Source organism: Sinocyclocheilus grahami, unplaced genomic scaffold (assembly GCF_001515645.1).
Source record: "Sinocyclocheilus grahami isolate Dianchi unplaced genomic scaffold, SAMN03320097.WGS_v1.1 scaffold27.1, whole genome shotgun sequence".
Classification (NCBI taxonomy): domain Eukaryota; kingdom Metazoa; phylum Chordata; class Actinopteri; order Cypriniformes; family Cyprinidae; genus Sinocyclocheilus; species Sinocyclocheilus grahami.
In genome coordinates, this window is record NW_015505206.1 from 629676 (window position 1) to 655212 (window position 25537).

The 25537-nt window shown below is 37.7% G+C and overlaps 2 protein-coding genes and 1 pseudogene across 2 annotated transcripts; 2 read left to right on the forward strand and 1 right to left on the reverse strand.

The window, feature by feature from the left end:
• Positions 1-1753: 1753 nt before the first annotated feature.
• mvp (major vault protein) lies at positions 1754-20330 on the reverse strand. The gene is made up of 16 exons (XM_016254118.1): positions 20159-20330; positions 17509-17675; positions 16378-16573; positions 16078-16112; positions 15705-15900; positions 15386-15436; positions 14714-14839; positions 13648-13842; positions 11826-12052; positions 11358-11555; positions 10192-10336; positions 6615-6826; positions 2899-3015; positions 2682-2808; positions 2406-2594; positions 1754-2258 (listed from the first exon to the last, which is right to left on the reverse strand). The coding sequence occupies exons 2-16, from the start codon at positions 17643-17645 to the stop codon at positions 2133-2135; spliced, it is 2277 nt and encodes a 758-aa protein (XP_016109604.1). The 5' UTR covers positions 17646-17675; positions 20159-20330; the 3' UTR covers positions 1754-2132.
• Positions 8094-9899, forward strand: LOC107567238 (uncharacterized). Its single transcript, XM_016252881.1, has 2 exons — positions 8094-8152; positions 8740-9899. Exon 2 carries the CDS (start codon positions 8785-8787, stop codon positions 9673-9675), a length of 891 nt encoding a protein of 296 aa, XP_016108367.1. The 5' UTR covers positions 8094-8152; positions 8740-8784; the 3' UTR covers positions 9676-9899.
• A 3180-nt stretch (positions 20331-23510) lies between the features above and the next one.
• LOC107567259 (prohibitin-like) overlaps positions 23511-25537 on the forward strand; it is a 5832-nt pseudogene continuing 3805 nt past the window's right edge.

The following is a 25537-nucleotide window of genomic DNA, read 5'->3' on the forward strand; positions in this document are numbered from 1 at the left end:
ATATATTGTATATGTTAATTTAGATTTGTTCATAAAATCATATATGGATAATATAATATTAAAATATAAATAACTATTTTATATACAAAACAAGTTGCCAAATACATTTTAAAAATAGCTCAATTTGTTGCTAGGTGCTTTTGGAAGAAAAAGTTGCTAGGGTAGTCTGAAAAGTTTCTAAATTTAGCAACACTGGCTCTGGACAGTGTTAGGAATTTTGATTCAGTAACTCGAATCTTTTGAATCGGTTGAGTCAGCCACACCTACCTAAAACGGCTCATTCTAACACGCCCCCACATGTCTACGTCACTATGTGGGAAGATTTGCATAACGCCGCCCAAATGTTCGCTGTAGTATTGTTGCTGCCGCCATGTCCTGAAGACACTGTGTGTTTTGTTGTGAAAGCGAAACTACTTTGTTTGGCCTTCCAAAAGTCGCTGAGGAAATACATCAACTTTGCGCTGTGGATCACCGAATCGGCTTTCACCGTGGACGAAGTGGAGTCCCGGGGTCGTCACATGTGATTGCCGCTCCTTCGTCGAATCCGCCAGCCGCGCCGTTCTCAAGCCCGCAGGCCGCCGCTCACTCTAGCCCGGCCGTGTGTGACGCTGTGTGTTTCGTTGTGAAAGCGAAACTACTTAGTTTGACCTTCCAAAAGAAGACACGACTAGAACTCAGTGGTTAAGTTGTATTTACAACACTGTTCCAGAACAGGTCAACCCAAATAGAAGAATGCTTGCAATGTCGCCACCTGCAGGCGTAACAATGTAGCTACAAAGACTTGTAGTATCAAAACGTCCATAAAACTGTAAAGTCTTACCACAGTTGACAGACGCCCACAAGGTCATCCCATGTATTTAACCCGCTAAAGTGTTCTGAGCTGAACTAGATTTGATGACTAGTTCATGAACAAATTCATTGCATGTCACGTGACAAATGAACTACTTCCAAGTGGTGAAGTAATTTTTATTTCTTTTTTTTCTAATTTGGGATTTGATAAATATTTCGCAAAGACTGAACGCGTATGGGTAATCTGTCTAAAATGTAACATTTTCAATAGAAGCTTAACGAGAGATTAAAATGAATAAAAAACACTATATGGCAGTGCCAACATGTAGCCAAATATCTAAATCACAAGCATTCACAACCCGCATTTATTAACAAATGTTTATGTTAATATTTATTTTTTCAGTGGCACACACACCTTTGTTTCTGTGAATTGTGGGGACTTTCCATAGACTGCTATTACTTTTATACTGACCAAACTAAATTTTCTATCCCCCAACCCTAAACCTACCCCTTACAGAAAAACTGTTTGCATTGTAACACTTTCAGATAAACATCATTTACTATTTTTAATCATTTCTTTCCCTCGTGGGGACTGCAGGCCGGTCAGGTTTCAAAAATTTCAGGTTTTACTATCCTTGTGGGGACATTTGGTCACACACACATACACATTTTGAGTACTCTGATTGGATGTCCAGCCCCAGGACATCGTTTATGTTGTTGTATGAATCTGTGGTATATATATGATCCATCTTCCTTAATGAACTTGAGACTGTTATGGTAGTGCACTGGCTCTGTGTCTGCTTGATCATTCTCCCGGGATCCCACACCACAGGGCTTGACTCACAGTTGATGACTGATAGCATCGAAACTATAAATAGTCTAAACTAAAATTTGATCTAATTTTATGAAATGAAATAAATGAAGAGCGCTGATAAGCAATGCAAAATATTTTATTTGATATGTGAGGTATTATTGGACACTAAATGTTGTTTTATTGCTGTAAAAAGTAAAGCACAGTAAAGAAACATATTCTAGAAAGCTCTTTTGGTTGAACTGAATTATTTAAGGCACCATTGGCACATTTCAGCATGATACTTGAACACAAAGTAAAGTCTATAAGATGTATACGTGTTAGTAAAGCAAAAACATATCAGATTACATATTACAATGAACTGAGCGCTAGTTCAACTAAGACAGCAAAGGTACTGCTAATGCTACACTTACATGGCTTTATTGTAATCAATTAAGAATGAAAACAATAACAGAGTGCAGCAGCATCAGTTTTTATTCATGCATATCAAGTGGTATAAGGCCTCTTAACCTCGGTCTCTCCTATTTTTTATTTATTCATCCTGTCCTTTGCCCTGCAGAGCCCCCAGAAGGCCATTGGCAGTAGTAAAGAGATTAATAGGAGAGGAGCCATCTGTAATAAGAGTAGACTTCAGACCCAAAGACTGCAGGAGCTTCACCTGGAAGAAAACATGGTACATGTTTTATTAGGTTATTTATCCCACTGACAAAATATTAAAACAACAGAATCTACATCCATCCATAAAACATTTTGATGCAAAGCCACTACAGAAAGATGTTAATTTGCTATCCCAATGCTGACTTACCTGTAGTTCAGGCCCAGCTCGGGCCATTTCCTTCAGGGTTTCTGTGCCCAGGCTCTCGATCAACTCCTTGAAGCGCAGGCTCTCAATCTCTGCCAGTTTCTGCTGCTTCTGTACCTCCAGTTGGTCCATCTCCTTCTTGTAATTCAGCTCCTGCTCACGCGCCTTACACAGACGGGCCAGCTCAGCATCCTGACACACAGAGGAGAGGAAAATGGTCCAAATCTAGCAGGGTAAGAATAGAAAAAGATGACACCTAGCCTAGTCTGGATGACATACGGCCTCGATTTTCTGAGCCTCTGCTTTGAGTTTGGCCTCTTCGACCGCTGCCTCTCCCTGAATGCGAGCTGCCTCGGCTCTAGATTGTGCCTCAGCCTTCGCCGCTCCTGTACTCTCCACTGCAGCACTGGGAAACACACACACTGATTATTGACCGTGAAAACCTTAAATGTGCAGACAAACATTAGCATAGCATTGGCCCTCGCAGTGAACTCACCTCTGAGCCTCCAGCTCAAGCAGTTCCTTCCTGGCTTTCTCTGCCTCTGCCTGGTCTGTGATCTTCTGCCTCTCCAGGCGACCCCGAGCCTCCTGCTCCAGACGCTCTGCCTCGTGTCTGAAAGAAGGAAAATGAATGTAAATGGGCATGACAGACAAATACATGTGGAAAATGGGGTAAGCTGACAGAATAACAGAAGCTTAAGAACAACATCAGAGTAAAGCATTGTTAATGTAAATTGATAAATTCAGAGAGACTGAGAATTAGAGAAATTAGACAAATCTCAGACTCTCGCATAGGATTGTTGCATTTTGCTCCCTAGTGGAAGGTGCACAGAACTTTCACATTTGTTATGAAGCAGCTTACCCTCCATTTATTCACCATGATAAAATAAATAATGTATGAATATATCCACACAAAACCAATGACTGTCAATACATCTGAACGAAAAACATAGTAGGCTTTCAAAAGCATGTAAATAATTCTAGGGTGGAATGTAAATAATTATTTAACAATTATAAAATATTTTTTCACATCCACCCATTTTACAGAATTAGTGTTTAAGTGCAAAAATATTGGTAATTCTCACTTTGTTTCTCACTAATCTAATAGTTTTGATAAAAAATAATCATATATTTCAATTAGGGCTGTCAGTTTAACGCGTTAACGTAATTAATTAGTGAAAATAACGTGATTAAAAGACCTTTATGTCATCTTACATTTCATACATGTCAGAGAAAAAAAATCTTGACCAAGGGCGCAAGCAAGCAAGACTATGTTTGCTCCAGAGAGGGAACAAATGTCAAAAACAAAAAGTGGATCCCATTGCAAAAAAAACTGAAAAATCCACATCCAGGCACTCACATAGCAAGCAAAGTAAAAAGCCTTTTATTATAAGACAGGGCGACATATTAAAAAGCACCAACGCGTATCAGCCCAAGCAGGCCTTCATCAGACAATAGAGAATGAGAAATTGTTAAATAGATACACCTGTGGCTATATATTTTCAAGATCTAACCACTAGATGTCCTAGACATTTTCAGGATATAACTATAATCACAGGTCTATTTATTTAGAGAAAGCTCTTAAACTCCTAAGGGACATCTAGTGGTTAGATCTTAAAAATGTATAGCCATGATGAACCCTTGATGTATTCCCCAATTGTAAGTCGCTTTGGATAAAAGCGTCTGCTAAATGAATAAATGTAAATGTAAATATTGTCTGTTTTTGCTCAACTTTGCTAAGGCAAATATTACCGATAAAGTCAAAGCAGAATTGTTATGCGTCTCTGAGCAATACAGCGTTTTTTTTGTTTGTAGAAAAAAAGATACAAAATTACAATTTAAAAATAAAAATACACAGCGGTGTTTAGTTTCTGAATGAATCTGCGTTTTTAACGAATTAATGAATGACTCATAAAGTCATTTACCACCACTTGCTGGCAGTTTTAGTTTCTTATTTAGAGTATCATTTCAGTAAAGTAAAAATAATAATAATAATAATAATAATAATAATAAAAAAGGCTTTAAAAGGGATAGTTCACCCCAAAATTTAAATTCTGTCATCATTTACTCACCCTCATGTCGTTTCAAACCTGTATGAGACTTACTTTCTTTTGTGGAACATAAAAGAAGGTATTTTGAAAACTGTTGGTAACAAAGCTGTTTTGGTTACCGATGACTTGCATCAACGAAAATACTGAGATGTTTCTTAAATCATCTTCTTTTATGTTCCATAGTTTATGTTAGGCTGTTGTAACCTAAAAGTTTATGTGTACTAAATTTTATATTGAATCAAATAAAATTTCTTTATAAAGATACTATTTAATGTCTACTGATGCTTTTAAAATAACAGCTTTAAATTATCGTTAGTGGTATTTTCAAAGCCAAATTTAGTTTCGATTAATTAGATAAATTAATCGCCACATCATGTAATTACATTGTAATTAATAGTAATTAATAGGCTATTCTATTTATTAAAACCAAGTATAAATCTCATCAGTTCAATTTCTTTATAAAGATACTATTTAATGTCTACTGATGCTTTTAAAATAACAGCTTTAAATTATCGTTTGTGGTATTTTCAAAGCCAAATTTAGTTTCGATTAATTAGATAAATTAATCGCCACATCATGTAATTAATTACATTGTAATTAATAGTAATTAATAGGCTATTCTATTTATTAAAACCAAGTATAAATCTCATCAGTTTAGTGTTTGTAAGCAACAAGCACGAACACAAGAGGAGGGATTTATCATACGAACCAATCACAACCTATCATAACCTGTCATATCCAATCTTATCATGATGGAGGCATTGCCTCTTGTCACGTGACTTTCCCCCATTCATTCTCAATTACCCCCATCACAGTGACATCACAGTAGGGGTAAGCCCCGTCCATGACTGGTGACGATTTGCCCTACTTGCATTGACCCCGCCCTGATTGAACCTCACATACTGTAATTCGCCATGTTTATATTGTCACTATAGCTCATATTTACATATTGTCTTTGCAACATAAACATTACAAATATTGTAATCATAGGCGGAGCGTGCGTAAGGCTTAGCCTTCCCCTGGCCACGGGGACTTGGGCCAAAATGCCACTAAATTGGACAAAAATGCCCCTGCACAAACAAATTAAATTTGATGAAAAAGTGTGCGTGCGTTCGCTTACTGAATTCTGGACTCTTGCGAATTCTCTCATCATAAACAACAAAGCGCAGATGTATGTACAATGTAAGTAAGAGATTCATTTAACAGTGTATACAGCTTCAGTAATTATAACGATAGTTTTTTTTTTTGAGAGTGCTTAAACTCGTGATAGATAAATGTTAGTGATAAATTTCTATATATAATTTATTCCTATTCGCTGAAAGGAAAAGTTATATAATTAGCCATTTCTAACGTTTTTATTAAATTGTAATCACGTTAAATACAAATTCAGTCCCACTAAAAAAAAATTTGCCTACATGACACCCATGTCTGGTTCTTGCTTAAAAAGACGGGTTTATGATGTTTAATACATTTGGCTGCTTTTAGCCTTACCTTGGAGTTGGTTCACCCTCCGCCTATGATTGTAATGTTTTATATCTGAAGCGTGAGCTGTAAATGCTCCGCCCTCTTCTGGAAAGTGGGCGGAAGCAGCAGCTCATTTGCATTTAATGGAACACACAAAAAAGATGTGTTTTTGCTCACACCCAAAAAAATCTGTGGGGGATTTTGAGCTGAAACTTCACAGACACATTCTGGGGACACCAGAGACTATATTATATTGGAGGAAATGCCCCTGCATTAAACTGACTAGTGAAAACCTTAGTAAATCACGTTGTGTGATTTCTTTAAAAACTTTTGCATCTGAAAGGGAAACTCCTACAAATGCATATACAATAAGGTCCGTCGCAAAAAATGACTTTGTCCATGCCTTTTCGGCACTAATTTTTCACTGCATGCCTTTAGTACATCCTGACAATATTTTTTTAATGCCAAAAGAGGGTTTGTGCTAGTGCAAGTAAATCTGGGCATAATAAAATAATGCAGAATTCTGTAAAATAAGAAATTTTAAAAATTCAAGAAATTTAATTTAAATAATTATACTTCAATTATTTAAATAATTCTATGTAAATTCAATATTTCAAATGTTTAAATAATTCATTTAATAAAAAAAATAATAACAATTTAAAGAAAAAAGTCATAAAGAGAGTGAGATGAAGTGTACCGTGCAGTAGCCTCCTGTGAATTGGTGGTGATTTCGATGGCTAGTTGCACACTCTTCTGCAGGGCGTCACGGGTGCGCTGGTCCACCGGCTCCACAGACTGAATGTCCACACTGCTGATGACTAGCCCATTCTGATTAAAGCGCAGACTGGACCGCACCGCAAGCTTCTCATCAAAACCAAAGACGGCCGAACAGATGATCCTGTTAGAGTTCTGAAAGAGGAATAGATGCGTGTGATCAGAGCAGAGAACGTAAAACAAGATGCAGGCACAGTTTTAAAGTCATGGTTTATACAACTAAGCCAGACTTTTTGAACCATGTCATCAATTAATGTTTAATGAATGACATTGCTTAACATTCATTGCTATGGCTTGAATCTGGATTTTGTTGCCTGTTTTCTGCAGCTGGAAGGATGATTTGAATATTTTTGTTATTTGACGGCTTTCACTTCACCTGTTTATTTGATATTAGTTTTTCAGTTTAATAAAAACTTGTCAGCAGTATTATACCATCTCCACCGCTGTGAATTTCCTTGTGATTATGCAAACATTTTTATTTAATGAAATTTCACTTTCTTATCTGTTGTGAATCCTGTTTGAGGAATTCCATGGTTAGGTTTTTTAGATCTGAAACTGGCTGTTTGTGCCCTCTTCCACAATTTATTGCTGATTCCTTTGTTTCTTTTGATGTTTTTTTTCCAATGTGTCATTTGACAACATTGTTTACTTTAGAGGAGCAATTATAAATAACTCTAGATTTCTCAATTATAAAGAAAAGAGTAAGGATATGACATTATTTCAATATTGCACCATGAAAGAGTATTTAGATGGTTTCACAAAGGTTTAGCAAAAAGTATCTTGCTATGATGAGACGGAAGCCCTGTTCACACCAAGAACGATGACTATAAAGATCACCATAAAGATAAAGATATTAGCGTCCACACCAGTGAACAATATCGTCTGTTTATTCTAAGCGCACACTGGTCTGCTGCTTTAAATTATTGAGCTTGTTACAGCAGGATGGATTTTGATCATCAAGTCAACCATCACTGCAGCCCTCCACCAGTCGGGGCTTTATGGTACTGTATTTTTTTTTCTTCATAAATTCAGAGTAAATTTTAGTATGAAAGTTCTTGGTGAATCATTATTTTGATTAGTATAAAAAGAGACATTAGAAAATAATGTCCTGTGAGATAGTAAAAATTATACATATAACATGAGATTAAACAAAGCCGCTGATTAAAGCTGTCAATCATGTGTTTCTTTTTTTCAAAATGTACGAAATTTTTGTGGCCTGTAATCATATTCTCTGATGTATGCATTTTTGAAACCATGTGTTTTACTTTCAAATTTAAAAAAAACAGTCATATGATTTATTGATTTTAGGCAAGTTTCTATTAAAATGTGATTGGCTAACATGTACCAACGCCTTTTATGGAACCAATATATAACACCATAACAGAAACCGATCCCAACAAAGGAAGATCTTCAGTCAAACAGCTGTCTTCTGCAACACTCCAGAAGATTCTGCATTTACTGGTAAGGCTGTGATGTACTGATCTGATGAAAAGCTCTGCAATTTTTATAAAATTGAAATAACTGAATTTTTGACCATTTTGTCTATGCATAAACTATTGTGTTTTCTTACTTGCAATATATAAGTTTTGTATAAAATATTTGATCAAAAGTTTCCATATCTTTAAAAAAATGATCCATATTTTAAAGTAAATGTTCCTTTAATACTACGAAAGAGTTTGTGACCTTATAGCTAAAAGTTGTGCAATCACTATCATTTACAGGATTAATTTCATAAAATATAAATTTAAAGAAGAGAGATATAAACATGCTAACAAAGACTGAAATGTGAGAATTATAATATAGAAGTGAGTGTATCCGGAAAGGACAAAATGCAAAAATATAGATCATTATAAAATGAAAACAAAAATACATATTCAGGCTCTCACACAGACTTTAATGTTAAAAATGCCTGTATTGTTTGCGTACTTAGGAACTCTGTACTGTGGGATATAATCTTTTTTGTTAAGGATAATGTTTAAAATGATACAGTTTCTTTTTCAATTACTTAAATTATATGATAAGCAAATTATGTATGGTTTCTTCTGCAGAATTTTACAGTTCCTCTGTGCAAAGTAAATAAATAAGTAAAGGAAATGTCAACCGGACAGAAAATAACTAACCTTGAAGTCTCCACCACTCCATTACAAGAAGAGCAATTCAGAAAACAACTCTATCAGAAGATTGAGGTTAACCTCAATGAAGGCATCAAAGAACCTAAACCCCAGGTCTTTCTTTGGTACAAGAAAGATCCTCAAATCCAACCAATAACCAGAATCGAGTTTTCATTCAACAATGACATGAAAACTGGTCTGGTTGATGCAGAGTATACACAGATCGACAAGGATCTGAATGCAGGAGTTAGTGGAGATCACATCTTTCTGTGGTACTTCCGTGGCAGCACTCCAAATGATAATCCGATTATAAGCCTGAAAGTAACCAAAGACGCCAAAGAAGAACCTGCTCTTCTGCTAGAAGGCTGGGAGAGACTGGGCTGTGATCTGAACCGTAATGCAGGTGGAAACGTCATCTATCTCTGGGTGAAGAGAGAGAGGCTGAACTACATCTCTGAGGTCACAGCATCTGTTGACTTCTATGCTGACAAGCACCTGTTTGAGCTGGGCTTCACTCGTGTGGATGAAGACACCAATCGCGATGCCCGTGGATACCAAATTTTCATTTGGTATCGGCGCACAACTGATATAAGCAAAGCCCTCACTGCTCTTGATGTTTCCACAAGTCCTCGAGAAGAGTCTAGCCTTAAGGCTAAGGGTTTCAGAAAAGTTAATGCCGACCTTAATAAAGGAACAAGTGGAGACAGTGTCTACCTGTGGTACAAAGGAAAATGTGATGCACAGATAAAAACCATGGTTCTACTGGTCAATCCTCAGGCTTGGGATGAGTATGCAAAGGCCGGTATTGTTGTTATTAACAAAAACCTGAATAGTGGCAACAAAGGCAGGGAAATGTACCTGGCATATAAGTAAAAGAACAAAATTGGCCTCATGGTTTGAAAACACCCTATTAAAGAATCAAATCATTACCACTGTATGGCAACTATGTCACGTAAATGATTAAAACATAACAATTTTTCACACAATCAACCAATTAGTAATACAAGCACGTCTTGACACTAATCTAGTTTTAGAGCAATCTGTGATTTTAAATGTACTGTTTTTTTAACCATGTTATGATTATTTTAAAAAAGCATACTGAGATTTTAATTTTCTTTTGTGTTTGTTATAACGCATTGTGAATTAAAGTCAGCTATTAACATGTTATAATGCATTGTGAATAAAATTCAGCTATTAGCATCATAGTCATCTTTTATGTGTTCTTGCTTTTCTTTTTAGAGGCTTAATCATACATGGGTTTTCAAAGCAAATTGCAGGTTTTCACATAATGACTTATTGCAACACAATTATGGTCAAAGGTTGAGGCACTAAACCTGTAGGAAAGAGAAGTATACCAGAGCAATTGATCTCTAAATGTGTGTCACATACCTTGTGGAAATCGTCAAACTGCACTGAGGCCACTGCACCTCTGATTCTGGAAGCGATGGCTTTGCACGCGTCACCTACAAAGTCTGGCACGGAGAACAGAGCCGTAGCCTTGGCTGCTTCAGCGGGTTGTTTGATATCAAAGTGCCTGACACAGAAAGAAAGGAAGAGAGGTCACTCCTCTGATCAGCTTAATGATATTGTTTATTTTCACTTATAATATGGGGCCGTTGAATGCTTGAATCAGATTGGCTGATGAACATCCTAAGGTGTGCAGTTGTTTTCAGGGAAACTTACGGCTAAATTAGTTCCAGGCAGGTCTTGACTGCATTACATATCCATATCACTTCACCAAACGATTTCAAAAGGTCCTTACAGCTCACAACAGCAAAATAATCAAAACCCACAACGATACTGACCAAGCAAATAAATATAGTAAACAACAAGATAAAAATGACAAATCAATTCCCTGTTTTTGCCACAAAATTGTGTTTTATTATTTATGAAAAGCACATACTCCCTTTCTCCCACTCTCTCTCCATTAAACGCACACACATACAGTACAGACACACACTGGCACAGAAATGTGTTATCAGTAAAACAGTTTAGCAACTTAAAAGCTACATGACTCAAAAGTGAGGTAACAGCAGCTCTGTTCTTGAAGAAAATCAGCTTAAAGTTTCACTACTAGTAGAGTCGCTGCTGCCAAACTCTGTTGAGAGATGCACAGCTCTCTCTCGCTCTCTTAACTTAGTTATTAACTGCATTAGTCTGCTATCAACAGCTCAAGCCTCCATTACTAGATCTAAAATGACGTTTTGAAATTAGCAATGGAGTTTAAATGAGATGCGTAAGAAATTAATTCTACACACTATAGCGTTTTAAGGACAAAAACCTGAAGAATGTCTTGACATACAACATCTGAACAATATTTGAGGTGTGCTAACTGTAGTATAAGCGGAATAACTGATTTCGGTCCATTGAATTATTCGAAAATAATGCACACCCGAGGTGTAACAGCCACTACCCTTGCATCGTGGCTGCATCCCCACCTCAAGTGTTGCATTATTTTCTAATAATTCAACGGCCTGTCGTCAAGTATTCCTTACCTTATTATTACTCCTCGATACATTCCTAATAAGGCTTTAGATCACACAGACACAACATACCAGTTGTAAGAGAGCTGCAGCTGCAAGCGAGCGTGATCGGCCGTCTCGATGGTGATGATGTCCGTGCAAAAGTCTGGGCCAAGCAGGAGACAAATGGCTTTGATGACATTAGGATGTTTGGGTTTGTCTCCGGATAGGGAAAGAATTGTAAACTGTTCATCAGGACCCAGCATCACCATTTCAGGGCCAAACACCACCCTGTGAGAGAAACAGAATGGGAAAGAGAGAAAGAGAATGGCAAAGGTGATTTACAATGTCCAAATTATGAAATCCAAGATCTAATTTAAGTTAACTTAGAAATGTAACAATTAATTAACTACACAAAAAATGATTAAATAAAACAAATAAATAATAAAAATAAAACTACTTTTAAGATGAATTCCACAGAACTAAAATATGAACCTAAAAGTCTTAGGAAAGATGTTGCATAAACATATGATTGTCACTCAAACAAGTATCACTACATACCTGGCCTTCTTCTCTCTGTAGTCGTACACCTGCACGGCCGCATTGTGTGGGACACGATAGGACACTACTCTGGTTTGATCTCTCTCAGCTTGGGCAAGGTTTCTTCCTCGCTCCGAGCGGTCAGCTAGTGATTGAGACAGAAGAGTCTCCACATTGGCTGGAAGCTCTTTCTCCCACAGTTCCTCATCCTGTGTTAGCATGTAGGTCTGGCCAATCACAGCACGCACCTGAGAAACCGACATAAGGTCAGCTGGGATATAAAGCACTTGAATTTCATGAGGTTGTTTGTGAGGTTTTAGCGTTTACCCTTGAGGTTGTTTGGTTTTGTCAATATTAATTAAATGAATCAAACTCAAGCTACAATGTAGTTCTTCAATAAGAAACATGACACTGCCTTATTAAGTTACATTCATTATGTTACATTTCCTAAATTGTCTAAACTGAAATAAAAGATTAAGGAATATTTCACTTCAAAATTTTAAAATTCTTTATTTCTTATTCTTATATAACCCATATCATTTTTTTTGTCTGTCTAACACAAAAGTTAGATTTTTGGATAATTGTCCTAGCTAGTCTTTTCCTTAAAATTAAACTGAATGGAGAAAAATTAAAAAAAAAAAATTATTCATGAAATAAATATTGCTAGCGCTTTATTGTGTCCAAGTGTCCTTGTTCCACATGTTACATGTACTTACTATTATAATAACAATAAATTATGCATAGTTACATGCAAGTAACCCTAATACTAACCCTAACCATATACTAAGTACATGTAGTTAATTAATATTACCCAGTACTTAAATATATAATTACATTGTAACAAGGACACCTTAAAATAAAGTGTAACTTAAATATTTATAATAATATTTATTTTAATGGTATATCTGTTATTTTAATATTCTGAAGCCGTAAGACAGCTTTGTGTGTGGAATAATCTGAAATTTAAACCAATATTCACAAAAAAAGCTGTGGCTTATAATCAAATTTATGATGTCATTAGATGCACACTGTCACGAATCCGGTCCATGGACTTCCATCTGCTAGCCATCAGAGGTCACCCTTTCCAATTTCATTGACTCTCGCACTACACACTGTTGCACATCACCCCGGACTACATATCCCATCATTCATTGCACTGATTGCACTCAGCACGGATTGCACACAGCTGTTAACACTGATTGCACCCAGCTGTTTCATATCACTCCCTCACTATTTAACACTCACTCTGATCCCTTCCCTCGGCCGAGTTTTGTTTAGCATTTATCAGTTTGATAGCTACATTACAGAGCCCTCGTTAGCTGCCTAGTCTGGCCTTGCCTTGCCTTGCCTTGCCTTGCCTGTGTTCTCGGTTTTTGATCTTCACCTGTTTTCCTGGATTTATCCCTTTAGTCTTGTCCCTTTTGATTCTGTCTGCCGATCGTCGAGCTATGCTAGCCCTAGGACCATTCTTGTGTTTTGCCCGCCATATACCTGTCTGCCTTTATCTGACCCATGCCTGTTTCAGGACAACATCTCGGTCTTCTAAATAAAAGCTTGCATATGGATCCGCACGTCTCACGTCTTGTCAGCCCCGTAACACACACTTTACAACAAATGAAGTTGTACATTTTAGCCTCTGTAAAGCTTGACAATTTCATTTTTGCCTGAACAATTGCTTTAACTGACACTGAACTCCATGCTCTCAGGCCTAGTCTCAAAATATCCTCTAATTTTCCCATGTGACAATTCTTAACAGTTTAAACACTCAAATGTGATTCTGAAAATGGTAGAAATTTAAAGAAAGCATTTGGTCGATCGATTCTTTACAATCTTCGAATCTTGCCTTTCCAGTTTTGATGTCACGGACGTAAATGCCCTCATTCTCATCCAGCGGGATAGCATCTCGTCTAAGCAGCACCTCTACGGTGGCGGGCGGCACATATTCGATTGGGCCGCGCAGCATCCAACGGTCACCTGGACGCCGCTGTATTCCCCTCTTTTTGGCTCGGCTTTCCCCTTCTTCTTCATCTAGCTCTTCCTGCTGAAGCGTTGAGGTGCGGGAAGGTGGGGTGAATGAAAGAAGGAGGGAGGAGTAACAATGGCAAACATTAGTGTAAGGTGGGGACGGACACTGCAGCACAAGTGGCATACGATCAGACTGTGTGTATGTGCGTGTGTATAAGCCAAGGTGAATGACAAGAAAAGAAAAAAAAAAGGAAGGGAATGCATAAAAATCATATTTATCAAAACAAAAATGAGGATGGGAATTAAAGTATTCATAATAGGGAGGGGGAAGAAGGGAATGAATTAATGAAGGAAGTGATTCACCCCTCTGTCTGACATATTAGTGCTCTAAATGGCAGTTAAATGATGATTTACATTCACACAATATATTCATTGATCCAAAATCAAGTTCTTCCTGTTCACACAATTTATGACAAGGCGATTTATGAGTTTGAAAAAGCGCTCTAAACACAAACCTAGTTCACAAACACAAAAAAACAAGTGGGTGAAAAAGCACTCTCTTGTCTTATCGTATAAACAAAGACATACATTTCGGGAATGCTAAAAGAGTTATATGAACTATTGAGAACAAGGGGCGAGGGCAGCACCCTGTGAAACAGGTAACGTCTGTAAACACAATACACCCACTCTCTATTTGTCTTCTTTTGTTCTGAAATCTCCAACAACCTTGTCGGTCTACACCCTGCATTTTCATTCATTTCTCCCCTTGTTAGAATACTTCTTGAATGAATCCGAGCTCTCTTCTTTTTTCTACTGCAGACCGCAGTTGTTCAGAACACCTTCAACCTGCACATGCAGCTGTTCATACACTTGATTTCTAGTTAATTATGTACTAAATGAGTGATTTTAGTAATTCATTGCGGTTGATCAAACATGTGCTTTACCCCCTCAGTGTCAACGAAGGCTTCGACAGCACGCAGCACGAGCCCCTCCTCCTCTGACAGCACGTACACATCCTGAATGCCGTTCTCCAAATGCTCTCCTGGCCTGAGGAAGAACGAACGCTCACCCTGTGAGACAGAGAGAAATTGGATGTATACATTTGAAATTTACATTGCTAAGTTATTATACAAGTTACTTTTAATTAGAAATCTAATATATAATCCATATGTATGGTTCTATTAGAATTCACAAGGGAATGCATAAAAATCATATTTATCAAAACAAAAATGAGGATGGGAATTAAAGTATTCATAATAGGGAGGGGGAAGAAGGGAATGAATTAATGAAGGAAGTGATTCACCCCTCTGTCTGACATATTAGTGCTCTAAATGTCAGTTAAATGATGATTTACATTCACACAATATATTCATTGATCCAGAATCAAGTTCTTCCTGTTCACACAATTTATGACAAGGCGATTTATGAGTTTGAAAAAGCGCTCTAAACACAAACCTAGTTCACAAACACAAAAAAACAAGTGGGTGAAAAAGCACTCTCTTGTCTTATCGTATAAACAAAGACATACATTTCGGGAATGCTAAAAGAGTTATATGAACTATTGAGAACAAGGGGCGAGGGCAGCACCCTGTGAAACAGGTAACGTCTGTAAAGACCTGCAGACGCAGGGCTGTGTCTGGGTACACAATCTGCAGTGGCGTCACATCCTGTGAGAGACAGATAAATACAAGAAGAAGAAGAAAATGGTAATCATTGGTAATAATTATATTAGAATGTAAAACATAATAAATAATAAGAGAATTGCTGCAAAATGGTGCTCGTTGTGATCTAGTCAACGTTAGCTGATGGGAAAAAAAACATAGGTGTGGCACAGATTTGCCACTTTTTGACGGAAACCACCACATGTTGAAACTACCCACAAGTCTGAGCTCTTAAGCCACAAGCTGCAAAGCATCATGTTTCTCAACTCCATACCTTCTGAATCTCTTCACCAGGGAAGAGGGGGAAGGGGTCCTGGGTCAGGCGTATCTCCAGGTCAGCATGTCTGAGCTTCGCTTGACCTGATGCATCAAACTGAACTTGGCCTTCAGCATTACGGGCAACGGGGTTGAGCACAACACAATAGTGCCTGGGCGGCACCATGATCATGCGGACAGGGGCAAACAGAACCCTAAAAGAAAACAGGAGGAAGATTTCAGTGAATCATGTAATATCAGGACACATACACTATCGTTCAAAAGTATGGGGTCAGTACATTTTCTTACACTTTTATTCAATAAGGATGCATTTAATTAATCAAAGGTCACAGTTAAGACATATAATGTTACACAATACTTTTAATAAATGCTGCTCCGGGTACACAATCTGCAGTGGCGTCACATCCTGTGAGAGACAGATAAATACAAGAAGAAGAAAATGGTAATCATTGGTAATAATTATATTAGAATGTAAAACATAATAAATAATAAGAGAATTGCTGCAAAATGGTGCTCGTTGTGATCTAGTCAACGTTAGCTGATGGGAAAAAACACATAGGTGTGGCACAGATTTGCCACTTTTTGACGGAAACCACCACATGTTGAAACTACCCACAAGTCTGAGCTCTTAAGCCACAAGCTGCAAAGCATCATGTTTCTCAACTCCATACCTTCTGAATCTCTTCACCAGGGAAGAGGGGGAAGGGGTCCTGGGTCAGGCGGATCTCCAGGTCAGCATGTCTGAGCTTCGCTTGACCTGATGCATCAAACTGAACTTGGCCTTCAGCATTACGGGCAACGGGGTTGAGCACAACACAATAGTGCCTGGGCGGCACCATGATCATGCGGACAGGGGCAAACAGAACCCTAAAAGAAAACAGGAGGAAGATTTCAGTGAATCATGTAATATCAGGACACATACACTATCGTTCAAAAGTATGGGGTCAGTACATTTTCTTACACTTTTATTCAATAAGGATGCATTTAATTAATCAAAGGTCACAGTTAAGACATATAATGTTACACAATACTTTTAATAAATGCTGCTCTCTTAAACGTTCTATTAATCAAAGAAAAACATTATCACAGTTTCCACAGAAATATTAAGCAGCACAACTGTTTTCAATATTGACAATAATTAGATATGTTTCTTAAGCAGCAAATCATCATATCAGAATGATTTCTGAAGGATCTGGAGTAAGGATGCTGAAAATTCAGCCATCACAGGAATAAATTATAAAAATAGAAAACTTTTTTTTAATTGTAATATTATTTCACAATATAACGGTTTTCACTGTATTTTTGATCAAATAAATGCAGCCTTGGTAAGCATAAGAAACTTCTTTCAAAAACATTAACAATTCTTAATAACCCCAAACATTTGAACTGATATAGTGATTTGTATTTGTAGAAATAACTGAAAGTTTGAGATGAAGTTTTGTAAAGAAGAGTGAAAAAGAAACTGAAAGACTAAAAATAAATCTATGAAACATAGAACACTATTAATAAATAGTTCATATCAGCTGTTGTTTGGATTCTGGGCAATGGAGGATTTGAAATAGGCTTGATTACACACCACGTATCCCAGCAACTCTCTCTTTCATCACAGCTTGAAACCGGACACGCTCCTAATTTGCAAATGTCCTACATATAATGCACCAGTTTAGCCACTAAAATGTCGTTGTATTAATTAAAATTAAAAATCTATTTACATCAAATCTAAAAAAGATCAAACCAGTGGGAACCTGTGTTTCAAGGGCTGTTGCATCATACAGTAGTTAACCTGATGCTTTCCAGGTTACCTCTCATTGTCCTGGCGTATATAGGTGAGAGGGCCGAGCTCCACCCGTGCAATGTTGGTGTTCTGATCCAACACATGGATGTAGTGGTGAGGTGGGATCCTGATGATTGAGGCACCGAGCAGTTGATCAGCGTCCATATTTCTTCCCACTGGTACACCTTACAAACTCTAATTTGGAGGAATGTAGAGATTAGTGACCAAAATGCAGTCAAATGACAGAGATATAGTGATAATCTGTGCATGCGACTACTTCTTCAGGGTCATGTGATATTATTCCCACAATATGATTAAACATTTATGCTTTCTTCCATCCGCTCCGTGATAACTTAAAAAGCTTCCTCTGTCTATGTCAGTATGTATTATTCATTAAAATCCAATAATATAAAGGTCAGCAGAATTCGTTTTCATGAGCGAACACACCTCAGCTTCTTATCTCTGTGGGACAAATTCATGATAGCGCTGCCAAGGGTCAGGTGACAACACTTAGCTTGTTGTCTATTTAAACTGGGATTATAACTGATAAAATGCTGATAAGTCCTTGATTTTATGAAGTCTAAATTATAGATTTTAGTTTGTAGCAAGAAAAGACTCCCAATCAAAGTTCTTCTCACACACACCCACACAATTGTTAGAACAACCTCTAAGAATGTTGCCCAACACTTTAATCGCTCCTTAACCTAAACTAGTGATATCAGGTAGTTTAGCTGGCAAATTCAGTTAAAGATAATGCCATGCAATCTAACTGTTCTTCAAAGAAAAAAGTCTAATTTTTCATGACCCCTTCAGACTGTGTGTGCATTGTAACGGACACTCCTTTCTCTGGTGTGTATTTATTAATTTGTCATTTGGTGCCAAGCACATTTCAATGGATTATTGGATTAGGTGCTACAAAGTCACCTATGACATTATTGCTTTTTGACAAAGAGCATATTAATTTGAAATTAAGCAAGGTGGACTTTGTTACAATGGGCAGAAAAATATGGCATAATTTTAACTATTATAGTTACAGTGGGTACGGAAAGTATTCAGACCCCCTTAAATTTTTCACTCTTTGTTATATTGCAGCCATTTGCCTTAGAACTTTATCGATAACAGTTTTACTGTTTCGGTGTGAATTGGATATATAATATACGGTCATAATATCATTATTGCAGTCACATTTCTTACATTTCCGTCTTAATGTTATATACTATTACAAAACTTCTAGATAATCCTCCTACACATTTGACCAGGCCTTGGCTGACAGCGTTCAAATTAACATTTGAAATAACTATTAAAACACCATAAGCAGATGTTTTATTATTTATGGCTGCATTCAGAACAGGGAAAAAAACATATTTTATGCCCCTGGCACATGTTTTGTGTTTGTTGGCTGTAATATGTAAATGTACGCATACACTAGGGATGGGCGTATCGATCCAAAGTATCGATACATCGATACTGACGCGAGTATCGAAAGTATCGATACTCAAACAAAAAATATCGATACTAAGGTGTGTTTTATTTACCAGTGATTTTGTTAATTTAACAAAAATATAATGCGTACAATATGCATTGAATTGGACGAATAACCTTTGTTAGCGAGTAATTGTGTAGGATAGAACTATTTTCCTGCTCATCTGAACACACGCAAATGTTGCAAGACAGAACCAATCAATCACAGAGAGCGTTCACTCACTGCTGACAGTGCATTCAAACAGGGCTGCTTTCCCCAAAAGTATCATAAGAAAGCATTAAAGCTTTTGGTAACGGCAGCCCTGAACAATGCTTATCAGAGGACAGAAGGACAGAGTTATTTCACAATAAACAAACTGAAATTGTAGCCTACATAGTTTGTGCAATTACAGTTATTTAAATTGAACGTTGAAATATATAAGGCGTATTGAATGTTAAAATGCATTTTAAACATAAAGTTAAGTGCTTATTATTACCCATTTTACTCTTAGTAATTTAATAATTTAATACATTTCATCATTTAAAAGTTTAGTGCAGAAGTATCGAATCGGTATCGATATCGACGATACTGCCTTGAAAAATATCGGTATCGTATCGAAAACAAAATAAGTGGTATCGCCCATCCCTAGGCATACACAAGTTCACTCTCCACAGCAACACCCACAAAACAAACACATTTACTTGCACTCTCAAGTCACTCGAGCGAGTCTTCCGCACGCCGCGGCGTCAGTACGTGGGCTGGCCACGGTCAAGGTGCACCAATAGGAAAGCGTGTAGTCTGAGCTCTGAGGATGAACGCGGAAATTACAGAATTACATTAATCCAATCTATTACTCTAGGGACGATCAAAACTGCAGTATCCCATGGCATCTGAAAGAACTGACTAAAGGTTGGCACGACAAAACGGTAAAAGCCTGCGATTAACGATATCACAAATTAAACTACTGTTTATTTTGATTTCTTCATCTGATGATACGCGTGTAAAGATCAAGTTAAAGTCCAAATAGACTGCGATAGTTTTCCACGACTGAAAACGGAAATAATTGTCTATGTTTTGCATATAATATCTTCATTCGTTCACCTTCACCGTGACAATTAAGCAACATTCACAACTAAGCAAGTTAGATGAATGTAGCTGCCCTAATTTATCCTTTCAAGACTCGTCTTCCAAAAATTGCGACATAAACGAGACTTACAGTTTCAGAAGAATGCGTCCTTAAAGCTGCCAGTCCGAGGTTGGATCCGTCAGTTAAAGACGACTGTATGAATGCAGTGCTATGGTTTATAATGACTCGCGCTGGTAGGTGTGTCGTCCCGGGAAGGAGGGGGCCTGGAGGGGGAGTGGAATTTCGAGAAGGCTCTGTCTGCGGAAGAGAGGGGCGTAACTGGAAGGGGGCGTAACTTGAAGTTGTCCAAGTCACACAGAACCACACGAGATGTCAAAACGAGATGTTGTCGGGCTGCGTCCGAGACCGCATAGTACATACTTAACGAGCGCTGAAAGAGTACATACTTTACAGCCTGAACGCGTCCAAGTAGATATAACTGCAGACCGGAGATCTCCAAAATGGGGCGTGAACTCCAAAAGTGGGCAGAACCTCCAAAATGGGGCGGGGTCTCCTCCCGCAAAGACTTTCACCATTGGCTCTGGCTCCAGCCAATTGTTATTGACTTACATTTCAAAATAAAACTTTATAAGTTAAACATTGTTTCTAGTTGATCTAAAATAAAATATGCTATATAAATAAATATTCTCCGTGAGAGCAGAGCCCAAAGCTCATGGCCAGTGGTGTTCGGACCGGAGTTTGAACCTCTGCTTCATGATATAAATGCGAATCACCCACGAGCTCTCCCGCGAGCCGTCCCAGCGCAGCGCAAATATTTTACTCTATCGCTTTGTTTTAAAGGGGTCCTATTATGCTTTTTCACTTTTTTTATTTTAGCCAGTGTGTAGTATGTATGTTTGGGCATAAAAAATAGAAGTTACAAATCTCAAAGTCCACTCCAAAGGGAGATATTTTGTTTTTTAAAAATCCATTTTCAAGAACTACCGCAAACGGCTCGTTTGGACTACAGCGTTTGGTTTCCGGGCTTTGTGATATCACAAAGCGGCTCATTAGAATTTCATTACAAAGAATTCCCGCCTACAGAAATTGGAATGGTTGGGGGAGGGGGAGGGGCGAGGTTGTGGTTAGAACGCTTGGTTGAGTGAGTGCATCAGACGAGACGACGAAGACTTCATATCACTTTTATTATATTTTGACTGTGCACTGTATCAGTGCATAATATTTTACCACTGTAACTGTAAGTTTTACTGGATCCATAAAGAATTATCAGTTGCATTTTTTTGTTGTGGAGTTTATCTGTATAGAGTGCTATCAAAATAAAAAGCAGACTACCAAGAGTGTCCCTTTTTGATTTGTATTCGCTGGTTTTATTCAATTTTCTCAATGAAAAATTGCTCAAATGGTAAATTATTAGTGCTTAAAGATGTATTATTTAGATTTACTTCCAGTATTTCAAAGGGAATGAGCTGTGTTCTGACCTGAAGCACAAGAAAAGCTAAAATGTTTGGGTTGAAGACAGAGAAAGCAATGAAACAACTTAATTTCATTTAATGTACATTCAAATTACAAAACGTGTGTATGTCACAGGTATACTACATTAACATTAGAATTGTAAACCGAAAAAAATCAATCAAATCAACAAGTGAGACAAGTATGAGTTTTCACAATTTCTTTCGAAAAATAATAATTTTCCAAACCTAAATAAATAACTGGAGGCTGAGTTATTTTTAACTCCATGTAGATCACAAACCTCTGATATAGGTTGATAAACGTAACGTAACCGTTATCATGTTTTTATCCAGAAAAAACTGCAGCTCCTCCGTTCACCTCCATTTATTTTTAAGGCAGTCTTGCCCTCACAAACATGGCGGACGCGTTGACGTATCGCAGCAAAGGCTCAAAGCGGCCAATGAGGCGTCTAGGTATTTATTATGTCTATGGTTACAGCCATTTATTATGTATACCTACTTGGAGGGACAGGGCATCACATACACAATATGGTGAGGGGCGTAACATTTCCGTCACACGCTTGAGGTATTCGGCCAATCACAACGTTCTGGATAGCTGGCCAATCAGAGCACACCTCGCTTTTCAGACCGATGAGCTTTGTAAAAATCGACACGTTTCAGAAAGGCGGTGCATAGAGGAGAAACAATAATGTACAGTAGGGATGGGCGATACCCCTTATTTTGTTTTCGATACGATACCGATATTTTTCAAGGCAGTATCGTCGATATCGATACCGATTCGATACTTCTGCACTAAACTTTTAAATTATGAAATTTATTAAATTCTTTAATGCTTTCTTACGATACTTTTGGGAAACGCAGCCGTTTGAATGCACTGTCAGCAGTGAGTGAACGCTCTCTGTGATTGATTAGTTCTGTCTTGCAACATCTGCGTGTGTTCAGATGAGCAGGAAAATAGTTCTATCCTACACAATTACTCGCTAACAAAGGTTATTCGTCCAATTCAATGCATATTGTACGCATTATTATTATTATTATTATTGTTAAATAAACAAAACCACTGGTAAATAAAGCGGACCTTAGTATCGATATTTTTGTTTGAGTATCGATACTTTCGATACTCGCGTCAGTATCGATATATCGATACTTCGGATTGATACGCCCATCCCTAATGTACAGTATGTGGAAAAGAATGTGTTTTTTGAACCTTAAACCGCATAAACACATTTCATTACACCAAATACACAAAATAATGTTCTTTTTAGCAACATCATATGACCCCTTTAACCTAAATCACAGCAGCGTCCATCTATGAAGGGTGTAGGCCAGGGTTCCTCAAATCTTGCCCTGTAGGTCCAATGCGCTGCAGAGTTTAGCTCCAACCCTGATCAAACTCAGCTACCTGTGATTTTTCTAATGATCCTGAAGACATTGATTAGCATATTAGCATGATAGCATGCTCAGGTGTGTTTGATTAGGGTTAGAGCTAAACTCTGCAGGAAAGTGGATCTCATGGGCCAGATTTGAGGATCCCTGGTGTAGGCTGTCTGTCAAACATACACAACTATTAGCCAATCATAGCAGTGAGTGTTTACTTCCGAGTCTACAATCCGCCATGAAAAGGGTTAAAAACAGGACAGAAAATAGTTCATAATCTCTAAATTATGATGTTTTTGATGTAAATATATTGATAACATTAAAAGCGGACCTCAGAGAACAGTACAACACAAAACAAAGGCAATTCATGACCCCTTTTAAACATTGCAAACCACAAACAGTGAAGCTCAACTGAAACAGACGTGTTCTGATCCAACACATGGACGTTGTTACTGGTTGTTGGGGGAGTTAAATTTCAAGTGCCAAAGGTGCCATAGTTGAAGAAACACCCACATGTTGCTCAGCATTCTAAAGCAACGAGCAGACGTCGACCAATAACAGTTATCGTTACTCATGTGGGCGTTCTTGTCTGTGTCCCTCTGTCCAATCAGAGATGGTCTATGTTGACGGTTCGGCGCATGCTCAGACATCACCTTCTCATGTGTTTCTTACGCAGGCTCCGGTGGAGGTCACTGTGATCTATCAGCGCAGTCGGTGAGTGGTCCACGTTGTTAGATACTAGCGGCATTTTAATATGGACTTGGTGTTCGTTTTACTTTACATAAAGGCCGATAATAATAATGTGGCGTTTTGAAAGAAACAAGCATGATTAGCGCGTCTTGGTGGTTAAAGTAGGCAGCGGGACTTTGTTGCATGTCAGTTGCAGCATTAGCGTGTAGCAGGCTAATTAAATAAACTTTGCTACAACGGTATTGTTTTAATCCCTCTTAGTTTTTCCCTCATGTAACTTATTGTGTTAGCGAATACCTATGTTACAAGGACAGTTTATTAATTGTAAGGTTTTTTACTCAAAGTGAGAACAGGTTAGCACGTTTCATTCATGTCAGTGTCACTGCTGTAGAGTCGAGGCTAACCAGTCAGAATGGTTTAATTATTCAAGGGTTTTTACATTCATGAAAGATGCCATAATGAGATGCTTAAGATGAATATGCTTCTCTCCCCAGGACTGTCACATTGCTGCCATGGCAAAGCTGTTTGAGTCCATTGGAAAGCTGGGATTGGCCTTGGCCGTAGGAGGAGGTGTAGTAAACTCTGCACTTTTCAATGGTAAGTTCAATGCTGAATTGCTTTCTAATGTACCTAATAAAACAGTGGCATAATTGTTTTGAGTTTATAAAAACCCAGGTGTTTCTTTGCCAGGTTTTCAATTATATTTGAAGAGCTGTTGTCTAACTCTGTGGGGTTTTTCATTGCAGTGGATGCGGGACACAGGGCGGTCATCTTCGACAGGTTTCGAGGTGTTCAGGATGCTGTTGTTGGGGAGGGCACGCACTTCCTAATTCCCTGGGTGCAGAAGCCAATCATCTTTGACTGCAGGTCCCGTCCACGCAATGTGCCTGTCATCACTGGTAGCAAAGGTACGTCATTCCTCAGTCTTTATTTCTCTTACTGTTTCTGTCTGGCTTCTGTTCTTCATTTATTCTAATTACAGATATAGAAAGACAGAGAGGCATAGTGATCCAAAATAAATTTTTCTTTTACTAATAAAACTTAGGAAACTGCACAATGGTCTGTCTTTGTCCCTCTCAGATTTGCAGAATGTCAACATCACGCTGAGGATCCTGTTCCGGCCAGTTGCTACACAGCTACCGCGGATTTTCACCAGCATCGGAGAGGACTATGATGAGAGAGTGCTGCCCTCCATCACCACCGAGGTCCTGAAGGCTGTAGTGGTGAGTATCATACATAACGCTGTGAAAACATGTAAACTATCAAAAAAGGCTCAGTAAGATTTTTTTTTTTTTAAAAAAAGAAGAAATTAATCATTTTATTCAGCAAGGATGGAATAAATTGTGAAATGTATAATGTTACAAAATAGTTCTATTTCAAATAAATGCTGTTCTTTCTGACTTTCTGTTCAAAGGATCCTGAAAAAAAAGTATCACTTCCCACACAAATATTAAGCAGTGCCACTTACATAGATAATAATTAATTAGATCATATTTATGAATTGAATGCCACCATAAAACTGTAATTATAAGTGGGATACTCAAAGTTGGGGGCATGTCAGTGTGTAAATATGTTGGAGTGCAATTAATGCAACATCTGTATGTTAAATGATTGAAATTATTTTTTCCACCATTTTTTATAAAACAGTGTCATGTACAAAATATAATTTTATTGTACAATTACAATTGAAAATATAGTACGATTTAATTTACAGAACCTTAAACTGAATAAAAAAACTTAAAGAAAAACACACTTTAAGCACACATTTGTTCATGTTTTAGATGTAGAGTTAAAAACATTTTTAATTATTCAAAGAAAGTTTAAAATAATTTTATATAGATGGCGCCATTTTGCTCTGACCAAAGTGATTTAAACACGCCTGATGTCGTAATTACAACTTTGCAATGCGTAAACGGAAACTTCCCAGGAGGACTTTAAAGGGGTCATATGATGTTGCTAAAAAGAACATTAT